This window comes from Ambystoma mexicanum, chromosome 7p, assembly GCF_040938575.1.
Source record: "Ambystoma mexicanum isolate Mex_15411 chromosome 7p, UKY_AmexF1_1, whole genome shotgun sequence".
Taxonomy (NCBI): Eukaryota; Metazoa; Chordata; class Amphibia; order Caudata; family Ambystomatidae; genus Ambystoma; species Ambystoma mexicanum.
In genome coordinates this window covers 778,455,712-778,482,147 of record NC_090939.1, presented here as the reverse complement: position 1 = coordinate 778,482,147, position 26,436 = coordinate 778,455,712, and the positions used below count along the sequence as shown (strand labels likewise).

The window sequence follows — 26,436 nt, the reverse complement described above, 5'->3', positions numbered from 1 at the left end:
TCCCTTCTGGCCTCCCCGTCGGAGGAAAGGACCAGGTCCATCCTGGGCAAGGTACAGCGGATGTTGGCTTCCGACGCGGCCAAGATGAGGTCCATCAAGTCCCTCCTCGTAATGATGTCTTCTTGCATCTACCTCATTCCCATGTGCAGGCTCCGGATGCGCCCGTTGCAGGAGTTCCTGGACGCGCGCTGGATCCAAACGACGGGCGGCTTCGAGGAGAGGATCACACTCGACGAGAGTTTCCGCCGAGCGGTCCGGTGGTGGGGCACCTGCGCGCATCTGACGGCGGGCATGGACTTCCAGACCCCAGACCACCAGGAGACAGTGACCACGGATGCCTCCCTGGAAGGGTGGGGAGCGCACACCGAAAATCTGCACGCGAGAGGCCTTTGGCTCCCGACGGAGAAGTCCCTCCATATCAACGTTCTGGAGCTCCGTGCAGTGTTCTGGGCCCTCAGGTCCTTCCTTCCGTCCCTCAAGGGCAAGGTGGTGAGGATCTTCACCGACAACACCACCACCATGTTTTACATCCGGAAACAGGGCGGAACCAGGTCCCCAGAACTGTCCAAGGAGGCGCAGGACCTGTGGCATTGGGCCGTCACCCAAAGGATGTTTCTGGTGCCGTTTCATCTGGCAGGGATAAAAAACAGCATTGCCGACTCACTCAGCAGGGAGCTGCGCTCGTGCCACGAGTGGGAACTACGGCAGGATCTAGTGGATCGCCTCTTCCGACGGTGGGGCACACCCCAGATCGACCTGTTCGCGACGGTGACGAACTCCAAGTGCCGGAGGTTCGCCAGCAGGTTTCCCCAGGCGAGGAGCATGGGCGATGCTTTCTCGTTCCCCTGGGAGGGCCTGTTCCTCTACGCGTTCCCTCCTTTGCCACTGCTAATCCGGCTCGTCAACCAGCTCAAGAGGTCACGGTGCAGGATGATCCTCGTCGCACCTGCGTGGCCGAGGCAGATATGGTTCCCGGACCTTCTGGACTTGTCAACGTCCCCGCCAATCAAGCTGCCGGTGGACGCGGATCTACTCTCCAGGGAAGGAGGCGCCATCCTCCACCACGACCCGAAATCGCTGAACTTGCAGGCCTGGCTCCTGCAGCGCTAGAGTTTGGGGGATACGACATACCGGCCGACTGCAGAGAGGTTCTTGCAAAGGCCAGGGCGTCCTCAACTCTTAAATGCTACGGACACAAATGGAAGAGGTTCTCTGTCTGGTGCCACGCACAGAAGATTAACCCTCTACGGATTACGGCTCCCCAGGTACTGCCGTACCTACTGACGCTGGCCAAAGCTGGACTGGCGCACGCGTCCATCAAGATTCATCTTGCTGCGATCTCCCGATACACCAGAACCACAGGGCGGACGTCCTTGTGGTCTCATCGTCTGGTGAAAGAGTTCATGAAGGGACTGTTCAGATCGTTCCCGCCGGTGAAGGCTCCGGCCCCGGCGTGGGAGCTCAACGTGGTGCTGACCAAGCTCATGGGACCTCAGTTCGAGCCTCTGCACTCGGCCCCGTTGAAGTTTCTGTCGTGGAAAACAGCGTTTCTTGTGGCCATCACCTCCGCACGACGGGTGGGAGAGATCCAGGCCCTTTCCTGCAAGGCCCCGTACTTGACTTTTCACGACACGAGGGTAGTGCTCGGGACGCACCCCTCCTTCATGCCCAAGGTACCGTCGGACTTCCATCTCAACGAACCCTTGGTGTTGCCTGTGTTCTTCCCGTCGCCTTCGTCGCCGGCTGAGAGGACTTTGCACTCGCTGGATGTGGCTAGAGCGCTGAAGTTCTACGTGGACCGCACAAAGTGTTTTCGGAAGACGTCACAACTCTTTGTGAACTTTGGACCTGTCAATCAGGGGAAGGCTCTCTCGAAGGCTTCCATTTCCAGATGGCTCTCCGGCTGTATCATGTACTGTCATCGGTTGGCAAACCGACCGCTGCCTGGCAGTCCGAGAGCCCATTCCACCAGAGCGATCGCAGCTACCACGGCGTTCCTTTCTGGTGTGCCCCTGCTGGACATATGTAGGGCTGCTACGTGGAGGTCGACGCACACCTTCACGAAATTCTACTGCGTCGATCGGGATTCCAGGGAGGAGTCCAGGGTCGGCCAAGCAGTGCTGCGCAACCTGTTCGCCTGAGGTGAGCCTGGTGAGGAGGTAAAATGCTTAATGTTGAGTTTGATGTGATGCTTAATGTTGAGCCTTTGCCACCTCCCGTGGTTGTGCATGTGTGTACTGCTATGTATTCTTTATTCATGAGCATGTGAATCCATGCCAGACCCCATGCTGGAGAAGGAACAAGTTACTTACCTGTAACTGTTGTTCTCCAGCATGGGTCTGGCATGGATTCACATGTGAACCCTCCCGCCTACCCCTCGGCGGCTCTTCACTTGGTCATACTGCCACTTCACGTGCTTCCAAATCTGAAGATGGCTGCCAGAGGCGGTGCTTAGGTAGAGGGCAGTCATTGGCTGTGGTCAGTATGACGCAGAGACCAGTGATTGGTTACTACTACGAAAGACAGATCAGAAACGAAACTGATACTGGTTTTTTCTTTACCGAGGATTCCCAGCCTGACGACGGGGAATATTCATGAGCATGTGAATCCATGCCAGACCCATGCTGGAGAACAACAGTTACAGGTAAGTAACTTGTTCCTTTTTCCATATTGCCACTCTCAACTCTCGCTGAGCTGTCAAACGCTCCTCGACATCTGCCGCCTCCTTGGAGAACTTGACCTTGATGTCCTTGGTCTCACTGAGACATGGTTCACTGCCAGCTCCGTCACAAGTTTTGACACTCTCGACCCTGACAACTACAAGATCTTCTCCGCGCCTAGGTCCTATAGTTCCGGGGGGGGTGTAGCTCTGACCTTCCCTGAGTGGATTCCAGCCTCTCTAATTCCTACGCAGACCTACTCCTCTTTCGAATGTCTCGTCTGCAGGCTCTCTCTCTCTCTCTCTCCTGGCCATTCCCTTACTGTGGCTACCATCTATTGGCCATCTGGTCTGACCTCCTCCTTCCTCTCTGAGTGGGCGGACCTCTCCTCTTCCCTCCTGGTCTTGACCACTCACTCCTCTCTTTCTTGGTGACTTAAACATCCATCTGAATGCTTCCTGTCCCTCCTCTGGACTCTTTCGCGACCTCTGCGACTCTCTCTCACTCTGTCTTCCCCTCTAACCTGACTCACTCTGCATGGCACACTCTGGATGTTCGGATCTCTACAGACCTTCCCCTTTCTATCCCTCTCACCACTCCTCTCTCCTGGAGTGATCACTTTCTCCTTTCCTCCCAGCTCACTCTCTCCACCCCTCCAGGCCAAGCCAACTCCAGCACTGCCACCCACCTTCTCGGTTATTCAACACTTGAAGCTTGTGTCAGTTGAGGCTTTCGCCACCACTTTCTCACCTCCCCCATGCCCCTTCAGCTGATTCACACCCTGACAGGCCTATCTATGCTCCAGTCTGCTATATCTGATAATCTTAATGTTCCTGCCCCTGTCATGAGGATCCGCCTGAAGCCCAAAGCGAAGTGCAACTTCTGGTACGACTCAGACCTCTTCACCCTTAAACGCAAGTGCAGGGTGGCTGAGAGGAAATGGCGTGCTTCTCCAGCATGGGGTCTGGCATGGATTGACATGCTCATGAATATTCCCCGTTGTCAGGCTGGGAATCCTTGGTAAAGAAAAAATCAGTTTCAGTTTTGTTTCTGAACTGTCTTTCTACTAGTAACCAATCACTGGTCTCTGGGTCATACTGACCCCAGCCAATGATTGCCCTCTACCTAAGCCCATCCTCTGGCAGCCATCTTCAGATTTTTGCCTCACGGTCAAGTGTTGGGAGTCCTCGTGCTGTAGCTCTCGAGCTTTTACTGCGTCTTGCGTTTTTTCAAAGAGTTTACTCTTATATTTTCGGTCAATAGAGCCGCAAGCTCCACTGTGTTGACTGCCGATCAACGGGGATCCGTTCTTGGAATTTTCTACGCCCCTCAAGGGCAATTTTTTGTTGTGTTTCCACTTCTCGAAGGATTCCAGAAGATCTTTGAGGCCTACCCCGCGTGGACATGGCCCAGGACAAGGGAAGCATGACGCCTGTTGGAGCCAAGCTGTTCAGGAGCTGCCCTGGATGCGGGCTTCAGAACGTCTATGAGGATGAGCACTATCGGTGCCTCTACTGCCTTCACAACGACAAACTGCACGTGGAGAAGGACTGTGCGTTTTGTAAGAACATGTCCGAATGGACGATGAAGGATCGTCGTACTCGACTCGCCAACTGGCTGGAGGGGAAGAGCCCAACAGTGGGTGAGAAGAGGAAGAAATCCAAGCGGTCTTCTAAGACCTTTGACGGCGCTCCGGTGACAGGGGCCCAACAAAAGGCTAAGCACAGCGAGTCCGCAGGCACCGGGAGCGCCGATCGGTCGGGCTCCTTAGCTGCCAGGCTCCTCAGCTGCCAGGCAGGGCACATTGTCACCGACGCCATCAACCACGAGCCAACACTCTAGCTCGGGTGAGAGGAAATCAGAGAACCTGTGTAAGCTTTGGGAGAAGTCTCGGTTGATCCCGACGGATTCAGCCGAGGGGGAGCGAGGCGGAGACCTCCCCCCGCCACCCCAAGGTGAAGGCCTCAGGCGCCCAACGTCGTGAAGGCCCTGATTCACCTGGCTAAGGCATCGATTGAGGGAGTCGTGGCGACCCTGGCAAAACATGCAGAGGCTTCCCCAATGGAGATGACTTTGGGGGCTAGAGTTTCCCTGCCACCCCGTAGGCAATCCTCTTTTCTGCCTATCGAGAAGACCCCCGTGAAACACCAGCAGGGAAAAGAGTGGGGAGCGCGATAGCCTTAACGTACACGGATACCACCTCTGAGGATGAGCTGGCGAGCGTCCAAAGGATCCTGGACAAGAAGTTCGAGGAATCCAGGGCAGGGACACGGGAAGGATCACGATGAGGCCGATGAGGAGAGCAACGAGGGGGCCGACGAGGAAGATAGGACCGCGGAGGACCCTGCGCCCCAACCGTCGGTCCCGTTGTAGCCGGTACCCTTAATGCAGGACAACTCAGGAGCTATCCTGATGGCGATACAGAACCCGTGCACGGAGGTAAGGACAAGGATACCCTTACCCCCCACGATGACCCAGCGGGGCCTGGTCCGCCGGGGAGCCCGTCTAGCAAGCGGAGACAAGTCCATCCTCCCCCCCCCCCATCCCACCCCTTCCAGCCTTTACCCCATTCCCTCTTCCGAGGGATGAGACGGGAACGGAGACGGCAACGACGGGGACTGATGATGACGACGACGACGACGACGGTGGTGACAACCGAATGGACCTCCCTTCATCTCCTCTTCGTGTCTCCCCCCCTCCCTGCCCGACAAAATTGGCTGCTTCCACAACATGATCACCAGGGCATCTGAGCTCTTCCAGCTCTGTCCCGAAGAACAGAAGGAAGGTTTCCTCTACCAACGGCAGGAGGTCAAGAGGAAGACTGTCCTCTCAATCACGTTACTGGATGACATCTGGGACGAGGGGCTGGCACTCCTGAAGAACTCGTCCACGGCTCCTGCTAGGAGGGACCAGTACGAGAAGAAGTACCGGGTCCTGCATTCCTCCCCTATTTGTCTCGGGGCACAGCCGTCCCCGAATTCGGTGGTCTCCACCGCGGCCAAGAAGAAAGCGGCGGGGGCGACAGCGTCAAATTCAACATCCCCATCGGACGGCGAGGGGATTAAGCTGGATGCCATGGGATGATGGGTCATCACGTCGGCGGCGACGACGATCAAAGTGGCAAACGCCCTCACGATCATGGCACGCTACGACAGGGAGTTGTGGTTCAAGATCACTCCCCTGCTAGTCTTCCTCCCGGACGACAAGAGGGCTGAGGCCCTGGAGATCCTACAGGAAGGTGAAGTGGCTTCAGACCACGCCATCACGGTGGCCACAGACATCACCGGCTTCCGTCAGATGGGCAACAGCGTTTGTCTTCGCCGGCGAGGTTGGCTCAAGGCTACCGAGTTCCGTCAGGACGTGCAGACCAGGGTTCTGGACATGCCTTCAATGGGAACAACCTGTTTGACAAGACAGTGGAGGAGTCACTTCAGGCCATCAAGGCAGACACTGAGACGGTTCGGACCTTGGGTGTTCTTCAACAGCGACGGCCGTCCTTTTGGAGCTCCGGAGGCAAACAAGGTGCCTCCAAAGGATTCAGCGGCGGTTCCTCGTCGTATCACCAAGCAGCCCGCTCCTCGTCACAGGAGGCCTACAGAGGACGCGGCAAGACAGGAGGATCCCGTCGTCGCCAAGGCAGCAAGGCAGCGGCGAAACAGGACTGAACCGGCCGTGGTGTCGAAGCACCCCGGTGGGAGGCCGGCTGGCGAAATTCGTCAGCGCGTGGGAGTCTATCTCCGAACGTTGGGTGCTAGATGCCCTGGCCTGCAGGCACACCCTGGAATTCTGAAAGAGGTGTCCACGCATTCCACCTGTGGCCAGAAAGGAAAACCACGTCCCACAACTCCGGAGTGTACTCGCGATAGGTCCTTGTCCGAAAGAAGTAAGGCAGGTGGCGACCCGTCCTGGACCTTTGTTGTCTAAACAAGTACATCAAGTCCCAGAAGTTCCGTATGGTCACCCTCCAGCACGTAGTGGGACAGCTGGAGGAAGGCGACTTCCTATCGTCGCTGGACTTGCCTACTTCCACATCCCTATCCTAAAGGGACATTGAAAATTCCTGTGATTTGTGGTCCAAGGGCGACACTATCAGTTCAAGGCCCTTCCCTTCGGGTTGAGGTCGGCGCCCAGGATGTTCACCAAGTGCCTAGCACCAGTGGCGACGCGGCTGAGCCTGCAGGGGATCCACTTCTACCCCTACCTGAGAACTTGCCATCGATCACACAGCGAAGACCGTCCAACTTCTCACGGATTTGGGATTCTCAATCAATGTCGCGAAATCCCACCAGGTACCATTGCAAGTCGCCCTGTTCCTGGGAGCCATGCTCGACACAATGGCGCGATTGGCTTCAACGTCAGAGGAGAGGACGCAAGCCATCCTGGGCAAGGTACAACGGCTGTTGACCATGCACGCGGCCAGGGTGAGGTCCATCAAGACCCTACTCGGCATGCTGTCCTCGTTCATCTACCTCGTGCGCCTATGCAGGCTGCGGATGCAACCCCTACAGGAGTTCCTTGACGCCCGTTGGAGGCAAGCGGTTGGCAGCTTCGAAGACAGGATCTCTCTCAACGAGACTTTCCGACAAGCGATCCGGTGGTGGGGCAACCGCGCACACCTAGCGGCGGGCATGGACTTCCAGACCCCAGCGCATCAGGAAACGGTGACGACGGATGCCTCCCTGGAGGGATGGGGATGGGGAGCTCACTCCGGCAATCTCCACACAAGAGGCCACTGGCACCCGGAGGAGAGATCTCTACACATCAATGTCCTGGAGCTCCGAGCCGTGTTCTGGGCCCTCAGGTCGTTCCTCCCATCCCTCAAGGGCAAGGTGGTAAGGATCTTCACCGACGACACCACCACAACGTTCTGCATCCAGAAGCAGCGGGGTGTTACCCTCACCTGGTATCCACAGGGACGCCACCCAGCCGGGTTACTCGCTGGTATGCTTCTCAGCTTTGCATTGATGTGGTCTGCGGGGAAGGTTCTGCCTTAAAATACAGGAGGACTGTGTTCAACACTGACCGACTGGGGTAAGTATCCTCCCTCCACCCCCGGTTGATTTCAGTCCCTCTGGCGCCCTCTCCTCACCTTGTGGTAGAATTAGGCGTGCTCTCCGTCCTCCCTGCCTTTGAAGGGGTGCGTTGTTTTTCATGGGCGAGTGTGGTCCAGTTACTTCACTGAATCCGGCCCGTTTGATATTGTTCAGGTAGGTCTTATTGCTGTTCTTTAGTTTTGTTGCTATCCTGCATGCCTTTTTGTTTAAAATGTCTTTTTTTTTCTCCCTTAGGTATACAGAGCTTCAGCGCTGGTTTGGTTGAGCCCTGCTGGCAAATGATGGCGTATTAAGAGCGCTATGATGCGGTAACTAAGCACTATGCGCTGCAAAGTCTTGCCTTTGCTAACCTGTGTTTTCCTTCCTGATAGGTCGCAGTGTTCTTCATCGCGAGTGGAATGTCCCGAGTGGTGCCAGCCGAGAGGCGACCAGCCAGGTAAGCCTCTTGAGCAGTTCGTAATTTGTAAATGTCTCTACTGCTTTCTTTAATGTTCCCTCTATCTTCCTCTTTCAGGTCGTTCAGTCCAGGAGGCGTGCAGATTCGAGGAAGCTGTTCTTAGTAGCTGTGAGTGTTTAAAGATGAAGACTGCAGGTAAAATGCTGCTGCTAATGATCCTTTTGTCTCCTTGCAGGTTCTGCTTCTCCGAGGTTCGAGGGAATAGCTGGGCACAGTGAGCGTCACGTTGCAAGCTGCAAAGTGTCCTCATCTTACTTGATCTCTTATGCCTTTGACATGGTCAACCATGCAATCCTGATCAACCGTCTCTGTGATAACCTGGTTATCACCGAACAGGCCCAGCTTGGCTGTCCTCTTTTCCTCTCCGATCGACCCTCCTAGTTCCAACTAGGGTCCTTCCTCTACTCTATTTCTAGCTCTACCTGTGGTGTTCCGCAGGGGTCAAACCTCTCTCCCTGGCTGTTCAACCAATACCTGGCACGTCTTGCCCACCACATTGCCGCTCTGTGCCCCAACTTTCAGTGCTATGCTAACGACACTCGGCTCATTTTTAGGCTCCCTTCAGCCACCTCTTCTGCTCTCATCGCCGACTGTCCACTATTGAGGAATGGTGTGCTGCCTTAACATCAGGCTGAGATTCTCCTCATCGGCATACCTGCTCCCACCTTTCCTGTCGCTCTCTGGCCATCCTCTCTTGGCCCTCTTCCTCCTCTCACCTGTGAGGCTAATAATCTCGGGGTTCATCTTCAACTACACTCTCTCCTTCTCTCCTCACATCTCTCATATCTCTAAGAAGTCACACTGCCAGCTGCATCTACACAGAGGTATTCTTCCTTTCCTCTCCTTCCCCCAGAAGCTCACTCAATTTAGAGTTCTGGTGCTCTCTAGCCTGGACTACTTCAACAACCTCTTTCTAAATCTGCCTTCCTCTACTATCCGCCCCCTGCAACTCATCCAGAACAGGACTGCAAGACTTGTCCTTGGCCTCAGTTACATGGATCGTATCTCTCCAGGACTGAAATCTCTGCACTGGCTCCCAGTGGCTGCGAGGATTACGTTCAAAACCCTGTATTGTCCACAAGGCCTTCTGAGGTTTGGGGCCTCAATACCTCCAACTCTCTCTTCCTAAATATCTTCTTTCTCAAGCTCTTTGCTTATCCGCCTCCAACTCCCTCAGGGTCAGTTGCTTCTCCAAGCAACTAGTTGGTAGTAGAGCTCTTTCTTCGGCTGGGGCCTCCCTCTGGAACAACCTCCCTGCCTTCCTGAAACTCGAAGAGAACCATCTCTGGTTCCGGAAGCACCCCAAGACCTTCCTCTTTGCTTCTGCTTTCTCTTCTCCTCTCCCCTGCTGATCTGCTGACTGAAACTGTACTGGTCACCTGGCTACCCTCTGATCTCGGGCCCAGGTCCCCTCCCCTGCCAGCTGCACACCTGCACTGCCTCCTGGGCAACCCCTGCACTTGGGGGCTGTTTATGGATCCCTACAGCCCCCCTGCTCTCAACATTTGATGTTTGCACTTCCCCTGCACTTGCCACTAGCTGGCTACACTTTTACTTATTGTTTTATTTATTTTATTTATTCTTACTGTTGATCCTATGTATTGCACTGCCCCTCTCCGCCCTCCTCTGCACGTGCGCAATCTCAATGTCACCTGGCCTAGTAAGATTGTTGTCTTTATCTTCCCTCTGTTCCCCCTCCCTTGCCTCATCGCGCCTTGAAACACTTGTGTATAGGCGCGTTATAAATGCCATATCATATCTTCAACAGGAGCAACCTCTCCCTGCCCTTTTCCAGCACACACATCCAATATATATCCGCAGAGATGACTGTACCACTGTGGCCACTCGGGGGCAATGCGTTTGTCTTGGAAGCAACACAACGAATAGCAACACAGGTTTCAATCCTGGACTTGCGCTTAGAAACTGATCTCTAGTATTCAGCATGTTATAAAATAACAATTATAATTATAGATAATTATAATAAGGTTTGACTGGTATTGTTCTTCACCTACGTTCTGAATTAGTAGAAGAGTCATTCTTTAGATTTGGTTTATTTTTGGTTTATTTCCAAAATTATTAAAATTGTCATACATTTCAAGAAGTGCCCATACACTTCAAGACATTCTCCTTTTGGAGGCCCATGAATTGTTTCGCCCGTACCTAGGCTTTCCCAAGGCACAATGATTTTTAGATAAAAGGCAGATTCATTTCCACTGTTATACATGCAGTATGTTCTTGCACACTTGGATCTCACATGCATACTGATTAAACATAGTGTTCAGTTAATTCTTTTAATCTAATACAGTAATTGTCCGTGTTGTCATAACACCTGTTAACTGTTCCCTCACTGCACCATGATATACATAACTTAATTCAAACTTAATTGACCAGGGGTTTACGAGCCACTGATTAACAGCATCGCTACCACCCAGCGGACCTACAAAGAGGCAGCACTTCCACCTAATTGCAGGGTCATTCTGCAGGCCCGTCCAATTCAGCCTATACGCACCTGTACAAGCAGCAACCTTTGTAAAACCCCTTGCAGAGAAGTTGACAAAGTTGCAATCAGTTTCCACAAACCCAGGCTGATGTATTACTTTTTCAGCCTTGAGTATAGTGTGGCATTACTTCCACAGTTGACAAAATGGCATTTTTCCTCAGAGGTGGCAGTTAGCTGGTTGTTTTTGTTTACAAAAGATTGGATTCTCCTTTTTGTTTGTTACAAAATGCCCCTCTTTTTTTTTCAGTCCTGCAGCTCCGCAAGGATTTAGGAAAAGGCCGCTTATTGTATTTGATGGCAGTTCAACAAGAACAGGTATAAAAGTGAAAAAGGAAAATGAAGCAGTTCCTGATCGCCTGAAGCCACCACCATCGGGAAGCACCACCACCACCATTCGGAGGATATCCCTGTCACCTTCCAATTCTTCTTCACAGTCTCCTATCCCAAGCCCAACCAAGATCATCAAATTGGAATCCAATAATAGTGGAGCTCAGCAAAGCAGCGTCCCAGTGACTCATAGCAATAACCTGATCTCTATCGGAGGAACTGCAGTCGTGAAATTAAAACGGGCTGCTCCAAAAGAAGAACTGGTAAGTGATGAAAACCTACTTAGATGGCAAATGGTTTTGGTAAAATGTACCACTCAATGCACTTTCATATGGCGAGTTGTATTTTATTGCCCATGCCGAATGTTCATTTTGGACTTTTTGGCACTCCGTTTTTTACTTTTCACTTGTGTCTTTGAAAATTCAGGTTGCTAGTCCACTTTTGTTGGCACTAGGTCCACCATTGCGCTTCTCTGTATGACATAACTGTGGCTCTGAAACCTACCAGATGTTTCTGAAACCTTTCTGGCCAGCAAGCAGGATATTAACATCTTGTTGTAGGACATTGCTGGCCTACAACGTAAATTACGTGATGTATCCTGGTATGATTTTGTAACTAAACACGAGGTGGTCATGTTTCCGCCAGTTTCCTAACCCGACTCTAAAACTGGGTGCAAAAGGCGACCTTCTGAAAGCTTGGCAATTTATACCGCCACAAGGTTGGGCTGGTAAATTGAGCATCTACATTTAGCAGATGCCAATATAATGATTATCGTCTGAATGCTGGGATCGGAACTGCTAGGCCCTATACAGTTCTACCACAATAAACCTGGAAATTAGTCGATTAAGCTGCTCCAAATCTTCAAAGTCATATGGCTAAGGTTGGCTCTGATTTCCCCCTGATTATCGGGGTGGATTTTAATCTTAGATTGGGCACTGGTGAGAATGTACCTTTTGATAAAGATGAGGAACAAGCCTTTTCAATCCCAAGCCCGTGTTTGGTTCACCAGGCTTCTTTAAACAGTGCTCTTTTACTTTGGAACGCATTAATAGAGATGGGCTACAGAGCTGTTAACTAGAATCTCAATCTAAATTCGGTCACTTTACATTTAGTAATGGCTGGTTTTGAAGTATTATCGACTAGATTTGAATTACTATATACTTTTGGGGGTCATATTTCGGGGGGTTTCATATTATTCATTGCTGTCGGAGCCATCATAAACCTCGCCTATTCACTTGTTTATGGGACGATAGAGAGGATACAGTTGCCTTTGACTTATATTCTCAACCTTTGGAGAAAGGAGCTAGAAATATTCGCTGGAAGGTCGATAAGGAAGAGGAATGTTAAGCAAAGTAATTTGCATAAATAAATATAGGATTTCAAGGTGTTCAAGTACCGACATTTCCCCCCAGTCTATAAAAGAAGCCTTTGCCACCTTGAGTAGACGCTGTGGAGAGATGTTCATTATAAACAAACCCCTATATAAATCGACTAAATGTAAAGAGTAAAAAAAAAACAGCCCTTTTTGTTGCTCTTAAAGCTGTTACAATAGACCAGACTTGTCCAACCTTTTTGAATGAGGGGCCGAAGCATTCACTTTTTGTCACGCAGTGGGCCAGCGAGCCAAAAGTCAACAACCTCACCCAAAGCAGTACATTAAAAAGCAATAGTGTGTGACCTTTGACACAATAGCATCACAGGCAGTGATAGCCATGCAATCCCAAAGTTAGCTTTTGGTGTCAAGCTTTTGGTGTCAAGGTTATCAAAGAGTGATCAAAGGTTAGTTGCTTGTGATTTCTTTCAGTGTGTATGTGTTAATATTTTTCTGAAGTAGTGGGACGTCCGAACGTAGCGAGTAAGCTATAAGGATCTAGGGGAGGGTTTGGGGCTGCTCCGCCTCCCCCCTCCCCCCCCCCCAAGGAATATTTTTTCAAATATGGGGTTGAAATGGTGCATTTTACAGCAGAAAAAGTGACCAAAAAGCCATAAGTTTACAATCCGTTCTAAAGTGGGACATGAACATTCCATGTGACCAACAGCAGACAAAAACATTGATCATTAACATGTGTTGTGTTGTACAATGTGTCCACAGTGTAAGACAGCACTGTCACTGATGTAACATATTGTCATGCTGGTTGTGCCCAAAATATGCCTCTGTATCAACATGTCTATGCTGGTTGTTCCCAATTTAGGCCAGCATTGTCCTGTGCAAAGCATGATTGATGCTGCCTGAGCATGTGCGGGGGCCCAATACATATGCCAGCTTATCTCTGTAATACACATTCATTACTTCTGTGTTAATGATTGATGCTGCCTGTGCAGTGTTGTGCCCAATACATATGGCATCTTATCTCTGTAATGCACATTCATTACTTCTCCAGCATTGGATCTTTCATGGATTCACATGCTTAGAATATTCCCCGTCGTCAGACTGGGACCCCTCGGTACACATAATATAGCCTTTTCCTATAGGAAAACTTCGGACACTTTTGTGTCCTATCCTCGTCCTTTTAGGACCCTCCTACGCATGCTCCGCAGGCCGTCCCGGTATAAGAGGCCCGCCCCCGATGTTCCCCTTCAGATTTCAACCGTCTCCAAATGAGTGGGATCTCCTCGTGTTGTCTTACTATTTTGTACTAGGTTGCCTTATTGGATTTCGAGTACGATATGTCCTCTGTATCAGGAAAAGCGCTGTTCCGTCCATGCGCGACGTGCAGCTTGAAAAAGGTTTACGAGGGGCACGGACATATGGATTGTATATATTGCCTCCACCCTCACCATTCGGCGGATGCCTGCGACATATGCAAGGGGTTTTCTCAAAAAACCCTCAAAGACCGGAACCGACGCCTGGTGGCATGGCTGAATGAGGGTGCGGGGGCGTACCCCCCCTCGGAGGTAGGCTCCACACAGTCGGCAAAAACATCACGCCGCGCGGCCTCGTCGGAACCACAGGCGAAGAAATCTAGACCGTCTGAAAAAGAGTTGTCTGGAACTCACTCCACTACAGACTCCTCGTCAAAGAAATCATCCTCATCAAAAAAGCATGAGAAGGAAAGGAAATCCTCCTCTGGCGATCACCACAGATCGACCACGAGTCGAGAGTCGAGTAAAAGCGGGCACAGTGTGGAGAAGGCGGGACCGCCAAAACCACCTGCGAAGCCGGCGTCGTCGACGGCGATCCAGTCACCGGCCGCCTTCCCGCCACTAGCTCAAGGGGCATCCTCCGTTCCGTCGACAATGGCGTCGACGAGAGCCTCGTCGACGGGGGTCCTGCAGGAAGCCTGGAGGCCTGAGGTCTTCGACCCTACTCCCCCAGAGGCTTTGCGACAAGAGCAAGCTATGTTGCTGTCCTCGGAGGACGAGAGCGAGAGAGTGGCTGGCCCAGCAGACCTAGGGCTACGAGCGGCTGCCAAGTCGTCAATGAGGGCATCCGTTACACCGGTATCTGCCCCTCTCCTCAATCGGTTTTGTCGATGGATATTCTGTCCTCGCTTCAGTCCTTGCTACGGTCGTTGGACCAGCGACTTCCCCAGGCCAGCCTGCCACAGTCACCCGTCGACGAGCCAGGCCCGTCCCGTCAACCGTCGCACCCACGCACGCCAATCCCAACACTGGCGCAGGAGGAAGGTGAGCTGCCAGATTCAGAGTCGGACAGGGGAGCCATGTCAGAGGTCTCTTTATCCCCCTCCAGGGATCCTACCTGGGAGTCAGAGGCGTAGCTAGAAAACCCCAGAAGCCCAGCTCACCCGTCCCCTCCGGACGACATTGCGTCATTCCATTCGATGATGGAGAAGGCATGCAAAGAATTTGGTCTGTCCCAGGAAGAACAGAAAAAGGACAGTTTTTTGTTCGACCACATGGGCAAGAGAAGGAGGTTGGTGTTCTCGATACCGATACTTGACCATGTATGGAAGGAGGGGTTGCAGACAATGAGACACCCATTCTCAGAACCAGCAGTGAAAGGACGCCTAGAAAAAAAGTTTAAGGCTCCAGAGTCTACACCCAAGTGTCTATCCTCTCAACCAACACCAGACTCGGTGGTGTCGGCGGCGGCAGCGAGGAAGACAAAGGCGCAAGACAAGTGCACGACTCCACCCGAGAATGAAGCGAGACGCCAAGATGCCTTTGGCAAGAAGGTGCTCTCCGTGGGAGCGACCACAGTAAAGGCAGCAAACTCTCTGGCAATTGTAGCCAGATACGATAGGGAGATGTGGCACAGGCTGGCTCCGCTGCTTGATCATCTTCCTGAACAACAGAGGAAGGCGGCGGTGCTACTGGTCCGAGAGGGCGAGGAAGCCTCAAATCACGCAATAAACATCGCGGTGGATCTTGCGGAGTCTGGCTTCAAGCAAGTCAATAATGGGGTCGTATTACGTCGACAGTCATGGCTGAAGTGTACCTACTTCAGACCAGAAGTACAATACAAGGTCTTAGATATGCCCTTTGAGGGAGACCTTCTTTTCGGTGAGAAGGTGGACGAGGCCCTAAAAGGGATGAAAGAAGATTCGGACACGGCACGTTCTTTGGGTGCCCTCCAGAGTGGCAGAAGCTACAAGTCCTTTTGCCCCTTTAGAGGGGCTTCAGGTAATTCAAGATTCTCTTCGGGAGACAAATCCTTCGCCAGATCGGCTTACCCCTCCCAGGGATACCGACGTGCCTCACAATCGGCTACCCGTCAACGAAACTTCCAGTCTTCCAGAAAACGACCATCATACCCATCGTCGACGAGAGACAAGCAAACTAAAGATCAGCAGTGACGTTCCACAACCCGTTCTGGGGGGAAGAGTTTCAGCGTATGTCGACGAATGGGAAAGGATAACGACGGACCAATGGGTGTTAGACACTATAAGACACGGACACTCTCTTCAATTCAAACACAACCCTCCGCAAATTCCACCTGCGTTCACCGCTCAGTCCCATATGAAGGCACTGCAACAAGAGGTTACACTCATGTTAGCGAAGGGGGTGATAGAATTAGTTCCAACATCACAGAGAGGCCAAGGAGTCTACTCAAGATACTTTGTCGTAAAAAAGCCGAACGGCAAATGGCGTCCCATTCTGGACTTAAGCGAGCTCAACAAGTACTTAAAGAGCCTGAAATTCAAGATGCTCACTCTGCAGGAAGTAATCCGCGCAGTTCAAAAGGGAGATTTCCTGGCGTCCCTGGATTTACAGGACGCGTATTTCCATATTCCAATGTGTCGGAAACACAGGAAATTTCTACGTTTTGTAATAGGGCGAACCCACTACCAATTCACGGTTCTTCCTTTCGGGCTCAAAACCTCTCCCAGAACGTTCACAAAATGCCTGGCTCCAGTGGCGGCCTGGCTAAGGAAGCAAAGCCACCATGTATACCCATACCTCGACGACTGGCTGGTAAGGGGATCCTCCCCAGCGTCGACCAACACAAGTCTGCAAGCCACCATGCAGCTCCTACAACGGCTAGGATTCGCCATAAACTTTGAGAAATCCTCTCTGCGGCCATCGAGAACGCTGGTATTCTTGGGGGCACAGTTCGAGACTCAGCTAGGGCTGGTGAAACCTTCTCTCGACAGGACCTCGAGACTCATTCAACAGGCGGCCCGGCTACGGCGAAACACCAGGATCTCAGTGAGAAAGTACGTTTCGGTCCTAGGGGCCATGGCATCCTGCATCCATCTGGTGAGAAACTGTCGACTTTTCATGAGGCCAGTCCAAGAATTCCTCGCAGACCGATGGACACAGGCTCAGGGATCGTGGTCGGACAGAATAACCGTTGACGACGACAAGCTACTTCGGACCCTTCAGTGGTGGCAGAACTCCCACAATCTGAACAAAGGTGTGCCCCTACAGGAGCCGGAGTTCCAGAGCACCATAGTTACGGATGCGTCCCTAACCGGATGGGGAGCGCACATGGGTGCTCTCCAAACGCAAGGTCGCTGGTCGCCAACGGAGTCACTCCTACACATAAACGTACTGGAACTCAGAGCGGTACGATGGGCCTTGAAGGCATTCCTACCACACATCAAGAGGTCGCGGGTGCGGATACTGACCGACAATACAACAGCCATGTTTTATCTGAGGAAACAAGGAGGGACACGATCAAGGACTCTCTCCATAGAAGCCCAGAAAACATGGCATTGGGCATCGAAGCACGATATCTCCTTCGTGGCTCATCACCTGCCAGGAGTGAGGAACTGCCAAGACGACTCCCTCAGCAGAAACATGGCCCAGATACACGAGTGGGAAATGGACACGGTTCACTTGAAGAAAGTGTTCGAGAAATGGGGCCACCCCCCTCTGGACGCCTTCGCGACCAAAGAAAACAAGAAATGCGAGAAATTTGCAAGCAGGTGGCCCCAAGAGGGTTCGGTGGGGGAGGCGTTCTCCTTCCCATGGACGGACATGTTCCTCTATGCTTTTCCCCCGTTTCCCCTCATACGGAAAACAATACAGTGGATACGCAGATACAATTGCCGGGTGATTCTAGTGACACCATACTGGCCGAGGCAACCGTGGTTCTCAGACCTCCTCCATCTATCGCTGGAACATCCCATAGCGTTTCCGAAAGTCCTGTACCTTCTATCCCGGGACAGAGGCACGGTGTGGCATCACGACCCGGACAGTCTCAATCTTACGTCCTGGCTCCTGACTTCTCGGAATTCGGGGCCTTAGACATTTCAGAGGAGTGCCAAGAAATTCTGCAGGCGGCTAGAGCCCCTTCCACTGACAAATCCTACTCCTATAAGTGGCGAAGATTCTGTGAATGGTGTAGTAAACAGCGGGACCTACAACCATTGTTGGTCACGCCAGAACACGTTCTACCTTACCTGCTCCTCTTAGCAAAAAAGGGATTGTCTCCCTCATCGATAAAGGTACACCTGGCAGCCATCTCGAGGTTCACAAGGAAGAGGCAGTCGTCTCCTCTATTCAGTGACAGACTGGTGAAACACTTCATGCGGGGTTTATTTCGAGCCTTTCCCCCGGTGAAACGTTTTCCCCCAGCGTGGAGCCTCAACACAGTGTTGGCAGGCTTGATGAAACCGCCTTTCGAGCCTATGGCCACATCCGACATGAAATTCATTTCGTGGAAGTTGGCATTCCTGATAGCTATCACATCAGCTAGACGTATCTCGGAACTACAAGTGCTGGTCGTGGACCCGCCCTACCTCAGATTCTTTAAGGACAAGGTAGTCCTGGCGACTAACCCTACGTTCGTCCCTAAGGTGCCGACGGTATATCACAAACACTCATCCGTGGTTCTGCCTACTTTCTCCGCCACTCCATCGTCGGCAGCAGAAAAAACTCTTCATACCCTGGACTTAAGAGGGCTCAGAAATTCTACCTACATCGCACACAAGACATCAGGGCTACTCGGCAACTGTTCATTGCATATGGTCCGTCGACGAGAGGTAAAGCCATCTCGAAACAGGGATTGGCCAGATGGGTCTCGTCGACGATTGTTTTTTGTCACTCTAAGGCCGGAAGGCCACTGCAAAGACATCCTGGAGCCCATTCTGCAAGGTCGATGTCATCCTCAACAGCGTTATGGGCCGGAATTCCGCTGACGGACATATGCCAGGCTGCGGCATGGTCAGTGCCCCACACGTTTACCCGCCACTACTGCCTTGCCAGGCAGCATGCGGATGAGGTGCAGATGGGAAGAGCTGTCCTGCGACATCTGTTTCAGTAAAGGTAAGCTCCACGTTGTGGAGAGTGTTTTCTCTACCTTTGATGACAGTATACTCTCGGTGGGAAAGGTTATATGAGTAAACTTATGACTGCTGTGCATATGTGTTGAGTAGTAGGGTGAGGGTACGTTACATTGCATTCTCACCACCGTCTCAAATGTTACTGCTATACAATCTATTCTAAGCATGTGAATCCATGAAAGATCCAATGCTGGAGAAGGGAATAGTTTCTTACCTGTAACTCCATTTCTCCAGCATTGGTATCTTTCATGGATTCACATGCACCCGCCAAGCCTCCCCAGGACTGCTATGTATGTGATGTGTAAGTTTAACCCTTCCTACTTTGGAGGGGCCGAAATCTGAAGGGGAACCGCGGGGGCGGGCCTCTTATACCGGGACGGCCTGCGGAGCATGCGTAGGCGGGTCCTAAAAGGACGAGGATAGGACACAAAAGTGTCGGAAGTTTTCCTATAGGAAAAGGCTATATATGTGTACCGAGGGGTCCCAGTCTGACGACGGGGAATATTCTAAGCATGTGAATCCATGAAAGATACCAATGCTGGAGAAATGGAGTTACAGGTAAGAAACTATTCCCTTCTGTGGTGATGAAAGAAGCATAATCCAATTCAACTGGATAAAATGTGGACAAACAATGACCTAATTGTGAACCTAATTGAGTTACTTCACTATGCAGATAATAGTTTTTACCAGTGTTGCCGCGTAAATATTAGTTAAAATGTACAATTTGCATCCCATTTTACAAAAAAAAACTTCCCCTTGGGTACTATTCAAACCGGGTGATTTCTGTTCGCCATAAGCAATGTTTTCATCTGAACCACACCCAGCACAGCTTCTACAGCTCCCCTTTGAAAGCAGTTGTGTGGCTGCATGTGTGTGATTTTAATAGGGGTATTTATTGGTGTCCAGTCATAATTTCGAATGAAAAATTTCGAAAGACAAAAAAGTCGAATCAAAAATGTGGAAAAAAAAAGTTGAATTCTTTTTTTTCGATATTTTTTTTTGGCTCTAGTTTATATAAAAAAAAGGTAAAAATAAAGTAAAAGGGGGTTGGGGTGGGGAACCCCCCATTTCGAAAAAGAAACGTCATAAAAAAAAATTCAAATTTTTTTTGGACTTTCGAGATTTTTGTATTCGAAATTATGTCTATAAACCGTATTTATTCATGCAATGTTTGTCGGATACCTGTATATTTATTTATTTATGCAATGTTTGTGGGATACAGGTATCCGACAAATATTGCATGAGTAAATTAATACGCCGGGTCCATGTATCTGCCAAACATTGCATAAATAAATATGAACTGGGTTGTGGACCCCCACTGCATGACCTTTCCAGGAGAAGGGGACATTGGAGTGTAAAACCTGACACCGGAAAAGCAGAGGGTGCAGGAGTTTTTCGAGAACGAGTAGGAGTGAAAGTTGTAGAATGGAGAGGCTCGTAGAGGAGATGAGGATGGAGGCTGTGAAGAGGAGGAGAAAGTAGGGGCAAAATGTGACGTGAAAAGAGCAGTTGAGGAACAGGAGGAGGAGGAGGCCAAAGGAGGGGAGGAACAGGAAGCTGCAACAAAATAAATTCTGCCACAAGACCAGGGGCGCTGTGTGCAACCAACCTAGCAGGCTTAGTGCACACTTTACCTTTTCTTTTTTTCACCAAGAAATGTGGCCTGTGGGCGCCCAAGCTTCTCAGAGCTGTCCCTTCTGACTGCAGCAAAATACATTCTGCTACAAGACCAGTGGCTATGTGTGCAAACCACCTGACTTGCACACTTAACTTTTTCTTTCTTTCACCAATACATCAGGGGAAAGCGCGAACGCAGCCCCCCACTACCAGAAATAATGCAGTCGAGTATCCCGCATTTGGGGACATTGCAGGAGTCTGCAAATCCGATGTGCAATGGATGAGCCTCACCCTGGGAGATCTGCCTTTCTGATCACAGATTCTCCACTGCCAGTTAAGTATGAGTTGCAAGCAAGAAGGCAGGGGTTGGGCCCGTCCTGGAAGCCCCGCTAAGTGAGGGTGAGAAGGCAGGCCCTGACCCAGCCCTCCCGGAAGCCCTGAGCGTCTGCAGATCTGCCTGACCCACGTGTAGGGGGAAGCTCTGGCAGGCAGAGCCCAGCAGAAGAGTCACATTGTAGAACAGTTCCTTTCATCAGGCCCTGCTCGGCCCGAGATTTGCATAAATTCGGGCCTGGCTGCCAGCCAGCAGGTCCAGTCGGAATGCGAGCAGGCCTGGTGCAGTGTGCCCGCAGGCCTGGTGCAGTGTGCCCACTGGCCTGTCGGCCCCAGACGGGTCCATGGCCGACAGGTCACAACACTTAACAAGAGCGTCTCAGGTGGGGTGCCCCCCCAGCAGGACGCGGCAACGCTGTAAAGGCAAGGCCTGACCGTGCCGATCAGTGCTTGGACGGGGCTTGCCAGCCCCCCCTCCAACTCCTGGGAGCTGGCTTGGACGTCTTAAGGTTCGAGGGCCTGGGCACGAAAACAGAGCCAGGGCAGGGTGGCTTCAAGAACAACAGGGACACCTGATATTATGGGGCGCACACGTCTGGGGTTAGGCACCTTTGTACTTCACCCCTCCCGTGAATGCTGGCCCTCTTGACTGCAGCAAAATTCTGCTACAAGACCAGGGTCTCTGTGCGCAACCAACCTACTCACACACGTGACTTTTTCTTTCTTTCACCAATACATCAGGGCTGTGGACCCCTGAGCTGCTCAGGGCTGGCCCTCTTGACTGCAGCAAAGGAAACTCTGCTACAAGACCAGGGGCTCTGTGTGCAAATAACCTGACTCGCACACTTAACCTTTTCTTTATTTCACCAATAGATCAGGGGAAAGTTGCAAGCAAGAGGGCAGGGATTGGGCCTGTTCTGGAAGCCCTGCTAAGCGAAGTTGAGAAGGCAGGCACTGACCCGGCCCCAGCCCTCCCGGAAGCCACAACCCCCCATGACCCAGTTAATTTATTTATGCAATATTTGATATTTGTCATATACAGCTATCCGACAAACATTGCATAAATAAATCTGCCGGCCCACATATCCGACAAACCTTTCTTAAATAAATTAACCGTGTCGTCGCGGAGGACTGTAAATGCCTGTGGTGGCGGGTCACCAGAGGCAGTTGCAGTCCTCCGCCACGACCCGGTTTATTTATACAATGTTTGTCGGATACAGGTACCCGACAAACATTGCATAAATAAATCTGCTTCTTGGGCCAAATAAAATGGCTTGGAGGGAATTGTGGCCCGCCGGCCATATGTTGGGCAACCCTGCCATAGTCGCAGTTAATAGCAAATTGAGGCGCAAGGAACATGAGGCACAGCTGGCTAAAAGGAGGGCAGAAATTGAGAGGAAACTGGGAAGGTCTGTCCATACCCTATTTTCCTGACAACAAATCTTTCTTTGGAACATTCCGCAAGAAATCCGAATGGGTTTGATATGGGCCTCCCAAATTCTCCTGAAATTTATGTGCAAAATGGAGGAGTGGGTTAAGCATGTTTGCACTTTCTATGGCCCAGAACCCGATTCGGGTTCAGTGGGCAAAACCAGTAATAATATAGCTTTATAGACCTCGCCTGAGGGCAGTTCCGGGCGTTAGGGGCCTTTAACATGGTATGAGGCCCCTAACGACGGTACGGCCCGAGGGTGAGGTCTATAAAGCTATTACAACCCATGGGCAAAAAGAACAAAGCTCATTTAATATATATCATTTTTATATTAATACATTGTTTTTTTGGGGGGCCTTGAATATTCCCTATGGAATATTTAAGTCTACAAAAAAACATGAAGCATAACATTACAAAAAGCTATTAGAACCCTGGGCCAAAGAGAAAAAAGTTAATTAAAAAATATAATTTGTTAAATTATTATATTGTTTTTTGGGGACCTAAATATTCCTTATGGAATATTTAGGTTTAAAAAAACATGAAAAATAGCATGATAAAAAAATAAGCCATTCTTAATTATAGTAAGCTATTCTTTCGACTAAAACTATTTAAACGAAAAAAGATGGTATTAGGAAAATGTAATTTTCACTTTGGCCAATAGAGGGGGGCGAATCACTGTTCATGCTCAACTTTCCAAGCTGAAGAAAGCAATGGGCAATTTGCGGGCTATAATGAAACGGCGAGCTATACTGTTTGTTACAGCTCGCACATTGGCCAATGGGAAAGGGTTATTCACTCGCCCAGGGTTCTAATAAATCTGATTCCCCCAGACCGTGAAACCCCGGAGCCCTTCACATTAAAAGATCTAGAGTTGGTCCTTAGTAGCTAAAGACCCCTGAAAGCGCCGCGGGCGGATTGGGTCCTAATTGACCTATTTCAATCTCTTACTGCACTATGGCCTCCTTTTCTGACTATTCTATGCAATGCCCTCTTCTCGGAAGACCCTATTTCTGAGAGTTGGAAGACTGGCAGTATCATGCCAACTTACAAAAAGCTGCTGAATGGCCTGAAACGCCCCATCAACTTACTGGATGAGGCGGCCAAACTCTTTTCAGGCGTTTTGCTACACAGAATGGAGGAATGGCTTAGGGATGGGAATATTTTGTCAACACCCAGGTGGTCTTTAGACTGAGCCTTGGTACTGTTAACCAAAGTATAAATCTGTACCTAATTTTGGCCAAATAAGTTTGTCCTGGGGGCCCCCTGTCTATCTGGCATTTATAGATCTCTGCTCTTCTTTTGACCACGTGGATAGGGGTCTTCTTTGGAGGGCTCCCGATGAGATTGGAGTACATGCTCCATTACTCCTGCATATTGGAATCACTTCATAGCGGCACTATGGTTTGCGTCTGTTTTGACAGGCGGAGGAGCGAAGTCGACTTACTAAGGCAAGCAAAGGAGTCAGGCAGTGGTGTGTGCTGCATCCCTTCTGTTCAATCTTTATATCAATTCCCTCCTATTGTACCTGAAATGTATACAGACTGAAGAATGGAAGCCGTGACAGGAAAGGGAGGCATTTTTCTTCCCCTTACAACACCTTCACATTGCCCACATCCCAGAGTTCACACCCATAAGCCCCCACTAACACGCTCTTTCCCCTATAGGCTGTCAACATACGATTGACCGAGCAATGATGTAATGACTGTGCAAACCTAAGAATACCACCAGTGGCTTACTTCATTTTTGATCTAGGTTTGCCAATATCACTCGAGCCCGGTAAACTGAAAAGGTTGGCAAACTGATCAACGTAGATCATTTAAAATTAATCTTGGGGGTCGCTGGGCTTTAGTTGAAAAATACATTACATAGCATTTGCCAGCGTTCACCTTAAGTTCACTTCTCCAGCATGGGGTCTGGCATGGATTCACATGCTCATGAATATTCCCCGTCGTCAGGCCAGGAATCCTCGGTATAGAAAAAATCAATATCAGTTTCGTTTCTGATCTGTCTTTCTTAGTAGTAACAATCGCTGGTCTCTGGGTCATACTGCCCCCAGCCAATGACTGCCCTCTCCCTAAGCCCTGCCTCTGGCATCCTCAGATTTTTACCGCACGTTCAAGTGTTGGGAGTGTTGTAGCTCTCGAGCTTTTGCTGCGTTTTCGTGCTTTTTCAGGAGATTTTTCTTATTTTTTCGGTTAAATAGAGCCTCAAGCTCCACCGTTTTTACATCCGATCAACGGGGACCCGTTTCAGAGTTTTCTACGCCCCTCAAGGGTGAAGATTTCGTTGAGTTACGCTTTTGGAGGATTCCAGAAGTTCCGAGGCCTACCCCGGACATGGCCCAGGAGAAAGGAAGCTCGACGCCCAGGAAGCTGTTCAGGACCTGCCCTGGATGCCAGCTTCAGAATGTATTCAAGGAGGATGAGCATTCGTTATGCCTCTACTGTCTCCATGAGGACAAGACTCACGTGGAGAAGGACTGTGCGTTTTGTGGGAACATGTCGGAGCGGACCATGAAGGATCGCCACCTCCATCTCGCAAACCGGCTGGAAGGTAAGAGCCCGTCAGGCGAGAAGAAGTAGTCCGAGCGGTCTTCTAAGTCCTGTGAGGGCGCCCTGGCGACGGGGCCCAACAAAAGGCCAGGCACCGGGATCACCGAACAGTCGGGTTCCTTGGCTGCCAGGCAGGGCGCATCCTCCCCGGCGCCATCAACCACAAGCCAACACTCTGGCTCGGGTAAGAGGAAGTCCGAGAACCCGGCGAAGCTTCTGGAGAGGCCCCGGTCGATCTCGAAGATTCCGGCAGAGGGGGAGCGAGGCTCGGACCCTCCCCCAAGGTGAAGGCCCCAGGCGTGCAGAAGGTGACAATGGCCTTAATTCACCCTGCTAAGACCTCGATTGAGGATGTCGCAGCGGCCCTGGCTCAGCCTGTGGAGGCTATGCCAGTGGGGGCAACCTCAGGATCCAGAGTCTCCCTGCCACCGCGGAGGGAGTCGTCTTTCAGGCCCATCGAGAAGACCCCCACGAAGTCCCTGTTGGAAAAGGAGGGGGAGGGGCTGGTGGCCATCGTGGATACGGACACGACCTCTGACGAAGAGCTCATCGAAGTCGTGGAGGAGGCCCAGCCCATCGGGAGGGATCCCGACGAGGGCGACGACGAGAGCGACGGTGTCGCCGACGAGGTTCCTCAAGAGCCATTGCGCCCGTCGTTTCCTGTGCCGACGGCCATTTTGTCAGCAATTCAGTCCTTATGCTTGGAGATGAGGACAAGGTTGCCTCTCCCCCCGACGGAGGTACCTGAGCCAGACCCGACGGGGGAACCGGAGCCGGGACCTTCGGAAAGTCCACCGCATAAGAAGAGGACGACGCATCCTCTGCCACCTCTCCAACCTCTGCGGCCCGCTCTGCCTTCCCCCCGGTCAACTACCCACGGGGATGATACAGGCACGGACACGGCTACGACAGGTACAGATGACGACGGAGGTGACGACGGGACGTGTCCCCCGTCGCCCCCTGCTCGGGCTTCCCCGCCCGACGAGATTGGATCCTTCCATGCCATGATTTCCAGGGCATCCGAGCTCTTCCAGCTCTGCCCTGAAGAGAAGAAAAAGGAAGGGTTCCTTTAACAACGGCGTGGCTAAAAGGAAGACGGTCCTCGCCGTACCACTCCTGGATGACATCTGGGATGAGGGGTTCTCCCTCCACAAGAACCCTGCCACGGCGCCTGCAAAGAGGGACCGTTACGAGAAGTAGTACCGGGTCCCCGACGCTGCCCCCTTGTGCCTTCAGGCACAACCTACCCCGGATTCGGTTGTCTCGGCAGCGGCAAAAAAGAAAGCTGGGGGCATCGGCCTCGACATCAACTTCCCCGCCGGACGGCGAGGGCAGGAAGCTGGACCCGATGGGACGACGGGTCATCTCATCTGCAGCGACGACTATCAAGGTGGCCAACGCCCTGGCTATCGTAGCCCGCTACAACAGAGAGTTGTGGTTCAAAATCGCTCCTCTATTGGATTTCCTTGCGGACGCCAAAAGGGCTGAGGCCCTTGAAATCTTACAGGAAGGTGAGATTGCTTAGGACCACGCCATCACGGTGGCAACGGACATCGCCGACACCGGTTTCCGTCAGTTGGGCAACAGTGTTTGCCTGAGACAACGAGGATGGCTCAAGGCGACGGATTTCCGCCAGGACGTACAAACCAAAGTTTTGGACATGCCCTTCGACGAGAACAACCTGTTTGGAAAGTCGGTTGATGAGTCCCTTCAGGCTATCAAGACAGACACGGAGACTCAGCCCGTGTCTGGGAGTTCTCCAACAACGACGGCCATCCTTTCGGAGCGCCGGAGGCAGACAAGGTGCCTCCAA

General features: G+C 51.4%; 1 protein-coding gene and 1 non-coding gene across 2 annotated transcripts in view; one reads left to right on the top strand and one right to left on the bottom strand.

The window, feature by feature from the left end:
* Window positions 1-26,436, top strand: part of C7PH2orf49 (chromosome 7p C2orf49 homolog) — a 256,914-nt gene that overhangs the window by 126,807 nt on the left and 103,671 nt on the right. Inside the window, exon 3 of the mRNA XM_069636916.1 lies at window positions 10,919-11,261. Within this exon, the coding sequence (XP_069493017.1) occupies window positions 10,919-11,261 (343 nt within the window). The remainder of the gene's footprint in view (window positions 1-10,918; window positions 11,262-26,436) is intronic.
* On the bottom strand, window positions 20,485-20,648 carry LOC138526611 (U1 spliceosomal RNA). Its single transcript, XR_011283656.1, has one exon. It is a non-coding gene; the product is annotated as a U1 spliceosomal RNA (small nuclear RNA).